General features: G+C 43.9%; 1 protein-coding gene across 1 annotated transcript in view; it reads left to right on the forward strand.

The window, feature by feature from the left end:
• The window catches only part of LOC116862614 (cytosolic carboxypeptidase 4-like), a gene marked incomplete at its 3' end in the record, with an annotated part of 169,333 nt that overhangs the window by 143,854 nt on the left and 12,949 nt on the right, over positions 1-12,530 (forward strand). The window contains exon 4 of the mRNA XM_032849972.1: positions 185-314. Coding sequence (XP_032705863.1) covers positions 185-314 — 130 coding nt within the window. The remainder of the gene's footprint in view (positions 1-184; positions 315-12,530) is intronic.

Genomic DNA, 12,530 nt, shown 5'->3' on the forward strand with positions numbered 1-12,530 from the left:
AATCCCAACAATTCGGGAGCTTGAATGACAGATCCACAGCTTTCTGGACATCTGCAATGGATGCCAATCGGGCAGAAGTCAGAGAAACGCAGGATTCATTAGTTTGTTTGTCTTGTCGAGCTCTATTTTCTCGAGTTATTTTCTTCTCGATGAGTATTTATTTGCTCCTTGTTTGTTCCTGCAGCCACAGATGCTCACTGAAAGGGGAGGATTTGAACAGACAGTGGCTCTCTCCCAGCGCTCGTCTCCAGCCAACGATCTACCACGCCAAAGGGCTCCTGTACTACCTGAGCAGTGTTGGCCGAAGTCCCAGGGTGAGTCACTTCCTTCTGCCTCCACACTCTGGGCTGGTTCCTTCCATCTTTCACGAGGAAGCTTACTTTCTGTCAAAGAAAGAAACCCGGATACAAGCCAAAGACCTATGTGTGACAGGCTTTAATGGGGGATGTATTCATTTCCTAGGGCTGCCATAATAAAGCACCACAGACTGAGTACCTTGAAGCAGAATGGAAACACATTCTCTCACTTTTCTGGAAGCTAGACATCTAAGATCAGGACATCAGCCAGCCATGATATCTCCAAAGGCTCTAGGAAAAACCCTCTATCGCCTATTCCTGGCTTCAGCTGATTGCTGGGAGTCCCGAGTATCCCTTGGCTTGTGGCAGCCAGTCTCGACCCTCTGCCATCCTGTGTGTGTGTGTGTGTGTGTCTGCGTATCTGCGTGTCTGTGTACAGACTTCCCTCTTCTTGTAAGGACAGCAGTCACTGGATTGGGGTGACTTCATTAGGGCCCACCACAATGAGTACGGCCTCATCTGAACTCGATTTCCTCTTCAAAGACTTGTCTCTAAATAAGGTCCCATTCACAGGAACTAAGAATAGAGCTTCAACATGCTTTTTATTTTTTGGAGGGGGGAGACACAGTTTAATCCACAATAGTGGAAAACATTGGTTCAACAACCGTTGGTAAGAGGTGTACAAAAATTGCATTTTATCCCATTTTCTATGTCTTTATTTTTCTGGGTTTTAAGTTATTGGTCAACAAAGAATATGTATCTAATAAGTAGTGTTTGGAAGAAATGCTCTCGATGTTCATATTCATGTTCAAGTAGTACTTACTCCATTCCAGAGATGATTCTGGCACTGTCCTAGGTACTTTTATGTGCCGGGTTTAGCAACTGTACAATTGAGAGAAAACATGACAGATAGTCCACCCCCTGACTTACTGATGGTTCCTACTTAGGATTTTCTTTTTCTTTCTTTCTTTTTTTTTTTTACTTTACCATCGAGTGAAGCTGATTTACGTTTGGTAGGAACCATATTTCATATTTTGACCTTTGGTCTTTTCCCAGGCAAGAGACACGTGGTTCGATCCTCCCTTGCACTGCTGGGCAGTGGCAGCAAGCCAGAACTCCCAGCCAGCCACACAATCAGGAGGATGAGCAACCTCTACCAGTACCACAGTTCGGTACCCATACAGCCATTCTGTTGTTCAGTTTCAGTTTAGTGTTCAATAAATAGATGAGATAAGCAGCACTTTATTATAAAACAGGCCTTGTGTTAGATGATTTCACTCAACTGCGCGCTAATGTAAGGGTCCTGAGCACATGAGGGTAGGGGAGGCTAAGCTGTGTTTGGTAGGTTAGGTGTATTAAATACATTTTCAGTGTATGATATTTTCAATTGATGATGGACTTAACAGGTTGTAATTTCATCATCAATTGATGAAGGTCTGTATTTGGAACCAGAGGCCTAAGCTTAGGATAAGGAAGGAAGCAATGGCAGCCAAGTTAACTAAGAACAATAATTTATTGACTACAAACTGTGAACGTATTCTCTGCAAAAGTATCGAGGGGACATCTGTCCAGACTTAGAGTGCTTGTCTAACCAAGGAACATAAAATAGTGTGGGGAAGCCCACTGATGGGCCAAAAAATCACCTCTCCCATTAACCACTGTTTGAACGTATATTATGTGATTAAAATGGTGGCACGTTCAGTGAATATCTATTGAAATATTAGGTGAATATCTAGTATAGAATCTTACTACAGTATCAAAAAGACTAAGGGGTCAAGTGATTTTCCTGAGGTCTTCAGGAGGTATATGGCAGAGTTGGCATTTAGTTCTGACCTGTTTTCCACCCTGGGACCCAGTCTGTCTTTATCACATACTCTCTGAGAGAGGGTATTGTGGTCCCCAAACTGTCCTCTGGTTCGCTGATTCCCTAGAACAAACAGAACTCAGAATAGCTGTTGTACTTATAATTATAGTTTATTATGGTGAAGGGATACAGATTAAAATCAGCAAAGGTAAAGAGTACATAGGACAGAATCCAGGAGAGACAAGGGTAGGTTTCTAGGCATCTGCTCCCCGTGGAGCTGTATGGACAGAGCTTAATTCAGCAGTGATGTGTGGTGACATGGAGAGTATTGCCAACCAGGGAAGTTTGTCTGAGCTTTGACGTCCAGGGTTTTTACTGGGGCACAGTTAAAGTAATAACCCCACATGGCTGATCTTAGTTACTCAGTCTCCAGCCCCTGTAGAGGTCAAACTGACACATTATGGCCCGAGACCTTCACCATAGATTATACTGTCAGCATCAACCATCGGCATGACCCAAGGTCCTGGTAAAGAAAGACAGTCTTGTCTAGAAGACTATTCTAAGAGTGTTCGAGTGATCTCTCAGGAGCCAGACCTTTCTTGGCAATGTGCAAGGTTTGAGGCAATACTTGACTGCAAAGAGAACAAACAATGTAACAATGTCCTTTCTCCTTTAAAATCCTTGGTCTACACTGTGCAGTGTGTAGTATTTTCATGCTAATCCTCGCCACCCCATCTAAGGAGACACTATAATCTATGTTGTCTACCCTCTAGAAGCAAGGTCATGGCCTGTATAGCAGAACACCAATCTTACAATCAAGGCCTGGGAAGGATGTGTTCTCTGAGAAAAGAAAACTTAGCCTCTGTGAGAAGAGAGATTACAGGGAAAGAGGTCCTTACCTGATACACATTTAAATATACACGCATTCAACCCATAACAAACAGGATTCTTCTCCACTCTGACAACCTCTAATTGAAGAGCAGAACATTTATTTTAAAGCGCGACAGGTGAATGCCTTGTTTAAAAAATATAAATAAACATTAATTAACTGTAAACATGACAGCTACAGACTTGTTTCCTGCTGGGAGCATCTGAGAGGTGGGTGAGAAACAGCTGAGTACTAAATGCTATTCACAGTGTTACAAAACTCTCTAATGGGCTCAGCATCACCTTTTAGTTCCTGTGAGGCTGTATTTAACCAGCCGCCTGCTGACAGCAGAAGCAGTGCCACTCTTACTAGAGCCAGACCTGTCCTGGACACAGAAACTTAACCATGGTGTCCAGATTGGCTCTTGGACTGCGTGGTTATAGATTAACTGACTCTGTCCAACCTCTAGCTCATAGGAATTAAAGTATCAGGACGCTACTTCTGGTGGCTAGGAGATATAACCTGTAGGTGGTAGTCGGACATTTGCCTGTTGGTGAGTAGAATAATTTGAACTCCCAGAACCAATGAGAATGTGAGATAGTGAGAGAAAGAAGTATCCTGATACTGCCAGGGGTTGCTGAAGACCAGACAGATCATTGAGTTTGTAGACAGTATGGCAATATTTACATATTGTTTCATCTATCCATCCATCCGCCCATCTACCCATCCATCTATCCATCCATCTATTCATGCATTTACTCATCCAATCATCATCCATCCATCCATCAGTCCACCCATCTACCCATCTATCCACCCATCCACTTACTCATCCACTCATCCATCTATCCATCCATATACCCATTCACCCATCCATCCACCCATCCAGCCATTGATCTACTCATCCACCCATCCATCCACCCATCCATTCATTCGTTCATCCACTCATCCATACACCCATTCACCCATCCATCCACCCATCCATCTGGGCAGTCATCCATGTGTCCATTCTTCTACAGCAAGTGTGTATAATCACCACAAAGGAAAAAGATGGTCCTTTTTTTGCACACATGGGGGGGTGGTTTCTATAGTTTACTTTTACAAAGTGGAGTCAGGTCTGCAAAGAAACAAGAAGTACAAAATGGTAAAATCTGCAACAGAAGTCCATGTGAGTTGTTGTAGGAACACAAATAAGGGGTTGAGTCATCTTCCCTCAAGGTTATGGAAAAACCAGAGAAGAGTTTTTGTTTGTTTGTTTGTTTGTTTGTTTGTTTTTATTATAGTAAAGTAGAGAAAAATAATGGTCTTTTCCCAGAGGGTCAACAGGACTGCCTGTGATCTCTTAGATGGTCTTCCTTGTGAAACTTGTGTTCTGGAAGGTTTTCTATAGTTGGGGTGATTGCAAGGGGCAAAGGAAGGAAAGCTTCTTATTACCTTCTGGCATAGATTCGTTTGATATGACACTGACATTATAGTCTCTTTCCCATTTTGTTGAGCCCTAATTTTCTGTCTCTAATTTATGAGAGAGTGTCAAAAAATCTGTTCCAGGTGTTGGATCCAAAACTCAGAAGCATAGCGAATAATGGTACACTCATACATTGGAGTACTATTCAGTAAGAAATAAACAAGACAGAACCTAGCAGTGATGAGCTGCTGGTACGCGCAATAACAGATGGACTTCAGAAGCATGTTGAGTGACATAGGATAGACACTAGGGGGTATACACTCCTCTGTTTCTACTTATGTAAAGTGCAAGATGGAGGAATCAGAACGTTGGTTGCCTCTAGCAAGGGATCCAATAATGGAGTCCAGGGGGACTTTTGAGGTTAGTAGAAATGTTCTATATCTCAATTAAAGCGTCACTTAGACCCAAACTCATTGACTGAAAAGTCATTCGAGGTCTCTGCATGTCACTGTAGGTACATATTTACATAAATACAGAAAATTAAAGACAAACAAATCAAAGCGTAGTCACAGGGATTTGAGGCACAGCTAGGAGACAAAGGGACCTGCCCAAAATGAGACAGACCAATAGGCAGGCATGCACACAGCAGAGTGGAAAGGCTGTGGGAGAAAGATCTGTTTATGAGTCAGAAAGGTCCAGCCAAAGACAAGGCATGCCAGCAGAGAAGCCCAAAGAACAGACTCCACCACTATCAGCTAGTAGGAGGCACTGAATCTGTTCCTGTTTGGGGAGGTCCCCGCGAGGGCCAGGAGGTGTGGACATGGCTAAGGGGAATGGAAGAAAGCTGTGAGTCTCCCTCAGGCTCCCAAGAAGGCAGGCCAACAGCCTCTTCTAGGCTTCTGTGTTGCAGCTGGCCTGGCCCCTGTGTCCCTATGAAGAAACTGGGCTTTGGAATTAGGAGCAGTATCGATTCTTTCCTCCTGGCTCTCACTATAGGAGTGCGTGCTGGTAAAGGGATTTCAGTGCTCTTTGAAGAGCTCATTGATTTCCATTTACAACTTATACAAACTAGGCCGCCTTCTGCCAAGGGACAGGGTGGGCATATTTTGGTTTTATCTTTCTCTGGGGCCCAGTGGAACAGAATTTTTAGCTACTTAAATGATTTTCCTGGTCTTATTCTGTCCCTCTGGCATATGTTTTTAATCAGCCTTCTTCTAAGAGACACAAAAGGAGACTACAGAAATGTATGGCATGTTTCTTCCTGAAACCTGAGTTCCCCAAGGCCTCAAGATACACTATACACACTATTTATTTTCACTTTATACCTCAGAAGTGGCAGAAGGACAGGTGTTATTTTTGCTCATTTTTGTTGATTCATGCTAAGGTACTACATCTAGAATTCCCCTCTTTTCATGTGTAAGGATATGGTTGGGGGGGGGGCAGAATGTTCTTGGAGGTCCTGGCTGAGAAAAAATTAAATTTGATTCCATATTCTTTTATTTAAAATTGTTCCCACTGTATCAGAATACAGATTAAACAGTGCTTCTCTAAATACCAGAAACCATGTTCTGTAGGTATTTTTATAGACACCAGTACTTCCACATTTAAGTGAATTGCTAAAGTTTCTTGAATAAATTTATGTTGACAAGCAGAGAAGTTTTCTTCTTTCTCCCTTGCTGGTATCTCTAATGTATCTTTTGTGTGTATCACAGGGGTGGAAATCTGGGGTTTTCTATGTGCCACAGGGAGGGCCAGTCAGATTTTTCAAAGAACTTTGAGCCAGTTCCCTCTTTGTCATTTTTTTGTGAGGCAGAGCAAAGCTAGGAGGTTGAATGGAGGGGGAAGTAGGAGGGTAGTTGCCTGAATTAATGTGATGGTGCCTCTGCCTAGAGCTTGTGGAATCGGAGGAGGCAAGAAATGTGTGGAGACAGGACCAGATGGGCTAATTTTGCCATAAGACTGCTGTCTATGAGGGAGGGCTATAGGTAAAAACAGACATCAGATGAAGAAACAGGGGACTTGTGCTACATCTGTTCAGTACACATGTTCGAGGAGGACTGGTTGGTGAGTGGAGCAAGGCAGCATTGATCACGGCAAATGGCACTGGACATAGACCTCAAAGTTCTAGTCCCAGAAAGTGGGAGTTGCCAACCATAAAGCCCAACCCAGCCTCAGGGGCCAAGACTACTGACAGCCCTTGAAGATAGGAATGCAAATCAGGAAACTGAGGTAAGCCTTCTTACATGGAGGAAGTAAGTAAGCATGGTAGTGGGTCAGCATTGTATCCCACTCTCTGGGTTTATCCAGACAACGTGGACATCTGCAATGGGTCAAAAAGATTAGTCTAGGCCCCACATCTTGGGGAAGACAGGGGTCCCAATAACCCATCTACCCTGATTGGGAGTGGTGCACAAAATGGGTAGATCAATGCTTCTACATTGAGAGCCTCAGTACCTATAACTGAGTGAAACAGAAGGCAGTGGCCTCACTCAGGCTGATAGATCATTGGGACTACGTCCAAACATGACACCCGGGCTGGTGCTTCTCTCCCTCCCACCTCTAAAAGTGGGGAAAAGGAACAGTTCTAATTCCTGAGGAACCTTCTGAATGCCCTCTCAGGGTATCCCCCTCACTGCTCACAGAGGTCCAGCCAGCCAGAGACAGGGAGTGGAAATGAACCAAGGTAGGAGCTCAGAGTAAGCCCGGTAGTTCCATCTGAATATTGGTAATTGACAATCTTGTTATACTTCTCTTCATCACTGGCACGTCCAATGATTTAAAATATTTTATTGTGGAAAACCTTTAAAGCCAGACTGATCAAAGTCTGAGGTGAAACATTGCTTTGTAATGAGTGGCCATGGGCAAGCGGTTAACCTCTTTTAACTTTAGCAGAAGTGGGAACCTCATCTGAAAATTTGGATGATACTGTCCTTGCAGGATGTCGATACTGAGTGTAGAAGTGTGTAAAATCTTACCAGTGTGACTGATACCTATCAGGAAGTCTAGTAAATAGCAGATATTAAACTTAACATTAGTTACCAGAGACTTATGTCCGAGACAGAGCCACGTGTTAGATTGTATGTTTCATGTTAATTTTCATGGGCATGTTCAGTGTAATTAAATTATCTTGGAAAGAAGGACAATGTAATACATAGCCATGGGATGTCAGAAAACGTCCTCCAGCATTTTATAACATGGAATAAAGGGTCCCACTCTGGGCAGTCTCATTGCTGGTTAGTTATTGAAGCTTCTGCTGAGTTCAATGTGAAATAATTGCCCCACGCTTGCCATTGGAGGGGGCCCAAGTGATCTGTAAGCAAAGGCTGCTTTTTCTAAGGCCATGTTGGAACCTTAGCCCATAGTGGCCCAATTTTAGTAAAAGTCTCCCCTTTTAGGAAAGGGAATGGAGCCTAAAATCTCCTCTCAGGTAGTTTTGGGAATAAATTCTGCCCAGGCCCCATGTGTTTCGCCTCAGCCATGACTGGATGTTGCTCTCACTCAGATGAAATACTAAAGAGAGAGCATGACTGTCCGTAGAAAGTCTGGAAAATTTGGTCTTGCAGATGGGGCTCTTGGAAGACCGTTGGCTATGCCACCAATATCATTTCCCTCATAGAGATGTTCCACTCAGGAGCTTGGGCTGAATGCCGCCCGCAAAGTATTGTGCACACTTTGGAGTCTCCAGGGCTTTTGTGAGCCTTGCTTGGCTTAATTGGAAGCATTGCTGTTCTGGGTTTCCATCACATACACCAGAATGTGCCTTCTCACAGTTCAGCCTCACCTTCATTTTCCTGTGGCAGTGGCATAAATAATGCAGAGGTTTCACTGCTGGGAAGCGGGAATAAGACCCAGATGTCAGGAATGGAAAACACAGCAACTTAAAGCTGGCAGAGCAGTAAACACAATCAGGGATAGGTATACTGTGGGGAGCAGGAGAATGCCTGGGTGGGGGGTGCATTTGAGATGGGGGTTAACCTCTTGCATAAGGGGCCCAATTAGCTTACAGAGGAACAGGAATGGGACCAAGGAATGGAGGCAAAAGGTGGGGAAGGCGTGTGAGGAGCATAGCAATGTGGCCCCGAACGATCTCTTTGTTGAGCAAGAAATGATGGAACTCACGTTTGCATGAATTAAATTAACCTTGCAATTTAGCTCAGACAAGAATTCATTGGCAAAGGTACCGGGGAGATGCAGAAGAGCCGGATTTCAAAATCGTAATCCAATCAACACCATATAGTTTGCTGATGGAGAAAGCCAGACGCAGGGGAGTCCGTTTAGCCCAGGGCACGCAAGTTCAAAACTAACCACTCCAGCTCAAGCAAAACTCAACTTAATGAAATGAAACCTCCAGATCATCATCCCTGCCTATATTCTTTGCCTTGGGGAAAAGCACAATCATGTTGCCTGTTCACTTAAGCCAGAAATCTAGGGAGTATCCTTAACCTCTTCCTCACTTGGCCCCTAGATCCATTTTGTCTCCAACTCCTGTAGATTTTACTTCCTTCCCCTCTCACTCAACTTCCTTTCTCTCCATGCTTAAGCTTCCTTAAGTGCCATACTTCTGCTGCATTAGTTAGGCCTTTGTCAACTCTTGGGGCCTGGTGTCCATCCCTCTAGTCTACTCTTCGAACTCCTGTCCTGGTGACCTGACCATACTGCTCCTCCTGTACAAACACTTTAATGGCTCCTTCACCACCTTCGGAGAAATGTCCAGACATCCCAGAGTGGTGTGCAAGGGTATCACTGATCTGCCCACTGCCCACTTGTAGGCCCTGAGGTCCATTCTCCTTTCCTTTCACTCTGCAGTCTTATTCTCAATGGGTGAAACTCCTCAGATCCATGATGCCTTCTTCCTCATTCCCTTGGCTTGGATGGCTCTCACCCAGGGGACTCAAATTAGGAACACCCTCCCCTCTGCCTCGAGATTCCTAGGACCCCTACATCGTACACCCTTATGGGTACCATTATTATGGAGCACAGTGTGAGTGATGCCCCTGGACTCGTGCACATACCCCCTTATCTGGGTTCCCATAGACCTGTTCCTACCTCTACTTCCATCTTCCTCTCACGGCAATATGATTTCTCTTTACTCATGAGATCGTCCGAACACAACAGTTCCTGGAAAGGGCAATACAGAAATTTTAAAAGTGTTTTGAAGCATTGGGGCACCTGGGTGGCTCAGTGGGTTAAACCTCTGCCTTTGGCTCAGGTCATGATCTCAGGGTCCTGGAATTGAGCCCCGCATCGGGCTCTCTGTTTGGCGGGGAGCCTGCTTCCTCCTCTCTCTCTGCCTGCCTCTCTGCCTACTTGTGATCTCTCCATCAAATAAATAAATAAATAAAATCTTTAAAAAAAAAGTGTTTTGAAGCATGGATTCTGGGTTAGAACATACTGGGGTTCAAATATTTATTCACATACTTAAGAGAAGTGCAGACTTGGGTGTGCCTGGAAAAGATAAATTACTTATTTGATCTGAATTCAGTTTTCTCGGCTACAAAATGGGGATAATGGTAGCACCTGCTTCATCATGAGATAACGTGTATTAAGTTTTTAGCTCATTATCTGAGCATCATAAGTCTTCAATAAAGTAACTATTGTTCTGTTAAGAATAGCGCTATATTATATTAACATTTTAATTTCTCCTGCCACAAAGCAAGCATCCGGTAAATATTTGCTGAATCAATTGATAAATAAACAAGATAAGACCATAGGTTAGGGGGCACCTGGGTGGCTCAGTGGGTTAAAGCCTCTGCCTTCGCCTCAGGTCGTGGTCTCGGGGTCCTGGGATCGAGCCCCGCATCAGGTTCTCTCTGCTCAGCGGGCAGCCTGCTTTCCCCTCTTTCTCTGCCTCCCTCTCTACTTGTGATCTCTCACTGTCAAATAAATAAATAAAATCTTAAAAAAAAAAAAAGACCATAGGTTAGCCCATGAATGTTCGAGTGCCACCACTGGGCACACTTCCTACCCACCTGGCACAGAATTTTACTGAAAGGAAGAATAAGCACTACATCTTCCATTGGAAAGAAAAAGCTCCCTCAACAGAAATAACTTGATAATTTGTCTTATAATTACTGCCTATAGTATAGAGGCATACATGTTTCTTATAATTAACAAGCATTTATTTTTAGAGATGTCATTTGAGCAAAAGCAGGACAATGTCAGCGTCTCCTCTATTTTGAGTCTCCAGAGGCCACTAGAAGTCCCAGGGCTAAGCAGGACTCAGTCCCACAGGTGACTAGGTCTCTATTCCATCATTTACCTCAGCTTCCAGAGTCTGTCAGGATCGGAAAAAAAAAAAAAAAAAAAAAAAGAAAACTCTTTTCTTCAGGTGACTTGAGCATTTAAGGGGCACCCTGTCACCAGGAAGGCAAAGCTTCTGGCTTTATTGAGAAATCTGTTGCTAAGACACAGCTTCGACTTTTTTTTTTTTTTTTGCACACTTTTCATAAGAATGGTGGGTGTTTAATTCACATAGAGACACTGAGGTGCAAAGGTTGGTGGCAAATTTGTGACGGCAGAGGATTAAAGCTCCAACAGTTCTGTTGGTTCCGTTAGCCTAGAGACTTCCAAAACATGGGCTTAGGTCCAAGGTCTCAGCATCACCAAGGACTTGCTAGAAATGCAAACTCCCGGGGCCCACCCCAGACTTACTTGAATCGCAGAATTGCTGGGGAGTGGTTTACAGACTGTACTTTGGAAACTCTTCCAGGCGATTCTAACACTCATGACACGTGAGATCCACTGATCTCAACTCTTGATGGGACCAGAGTGGTTTTCAACGCCAGCTGCGCGTTAGAATCACTTGGAAAACTTAAAAAAATCCCACAGTTCTGGTGTCACTGCAGACCAGTTAACTAAAACTTTCTGGAGGTGGGCTCCAGGCATCGGTATTTTTATAATCTCAGGAGACTTTAGTGCAGAGACAGGATGGAGAAACACTGGCCTAGGGGATCTATTGGTTGGAAGTAACAGAGTCTTGCTCAAAGTAACCCAAGTAGTAAGATAGAGAGTTTTGAAGGAAAGAAGTCCTATATTCTTAGAGCAATGGAAAGCACCAGGAGCCCGGACCGTTCTTCCCATCTCTCATGTTTCTCTTTTGACCCCCATGTTTTCTGTGTTCTGCTTTTCTCTGTGCCTTTGCTTGATTACCCCACTTTTTAGGGAACGACTTTCTCTGCTCATTCACTGTTTCTGTGCTTTTGTTTTGTGTCCCGTGTGTGGTGTGTGACTTGTCATTGGACTGACTCCCTCCTCCCAAATCTGCTGATCATTTCGGCTCTGGCACCCAGAGCTCAGTGATCTCTAGAAGCTGGGGACATTTATTTTCTTATCAGACTTCAACCTAAACCAAGAATAAAAGATCCCACTTAAGAAAGATAAAATTATTTTCTTGTTTTGTTGGAGAGAAAAAAATACTTAAATACTTTTCTGCTAACAGGAAATTTAAATGTAAGTTAACGATCCCCCCAATGCAGTAGTAGCTGTCTGTTATTGACAGTTAGGAGAAAGAGAAGGACAGGAGTCCTTAGAGTCCATTAGTTCTTAAAACCCTCATCTCATACATACTTGGTCTGTCCAAAAACCCACCTTCTGGCTCCCAAGCAACTCAGCCCCCCTTGTTCTTCAACAAACTTGTTTCCAGAAAATCAGTCCTGATATCTCTGATGCTTCCCTACTCCCATGGCCCACCAGCAGAGCAACACGGCTTCTCAGTTCTAAGCTGCCATCAGAGAGTTGGTCTTCCTCTTCGGCCGTGGCTGGGCAGACCATTAACTCACTTGGCCCTTTAGTGTTCTTTGACGTGTGTGTGTGTTTATGGCTTTATTCATGCACCCCGGGCATCCTGGGCTGCCCTCCCACTGTCGACAAATTCCTGTTCATGCAATGAACTTCAGGACTTTAATCACACACCAAAAAATCATCAACCAGTCTAACTTCTCCACCAACAACATCACTGATAACCATTCATCTGGCTTCTGCTGAAACATTTCCAGAGAACGGAAGTTTTTAAAAGTGGGACACAGCATATCAAGACAGCTATAACCATGGAGAGTTATTTCTTGCCAGCAATAGATACTCAACAACTTTTGAATTTAATATAGAGCTGGAATCTGGGTGCACATGATCCTTCCTTTTGCCTTCCCCTGCTTTCTGAAATGA

The sequence above is a fragment of the Lontra canadensis genome, unplaced genomic scaffold (genome assembly GCF_010015895.1).
Source record: "Lontra canadensis isolate GAN:19392208 unplaced genomic scaffold, GSC_riverotter_1.0 scaffold276, whole genome shotgun sequence".
NCBI lineage: Eukaryota > Metazoa > Chordata > Mammalia > Carnivora > Mustelidae > Lontra > Lontra canadensis.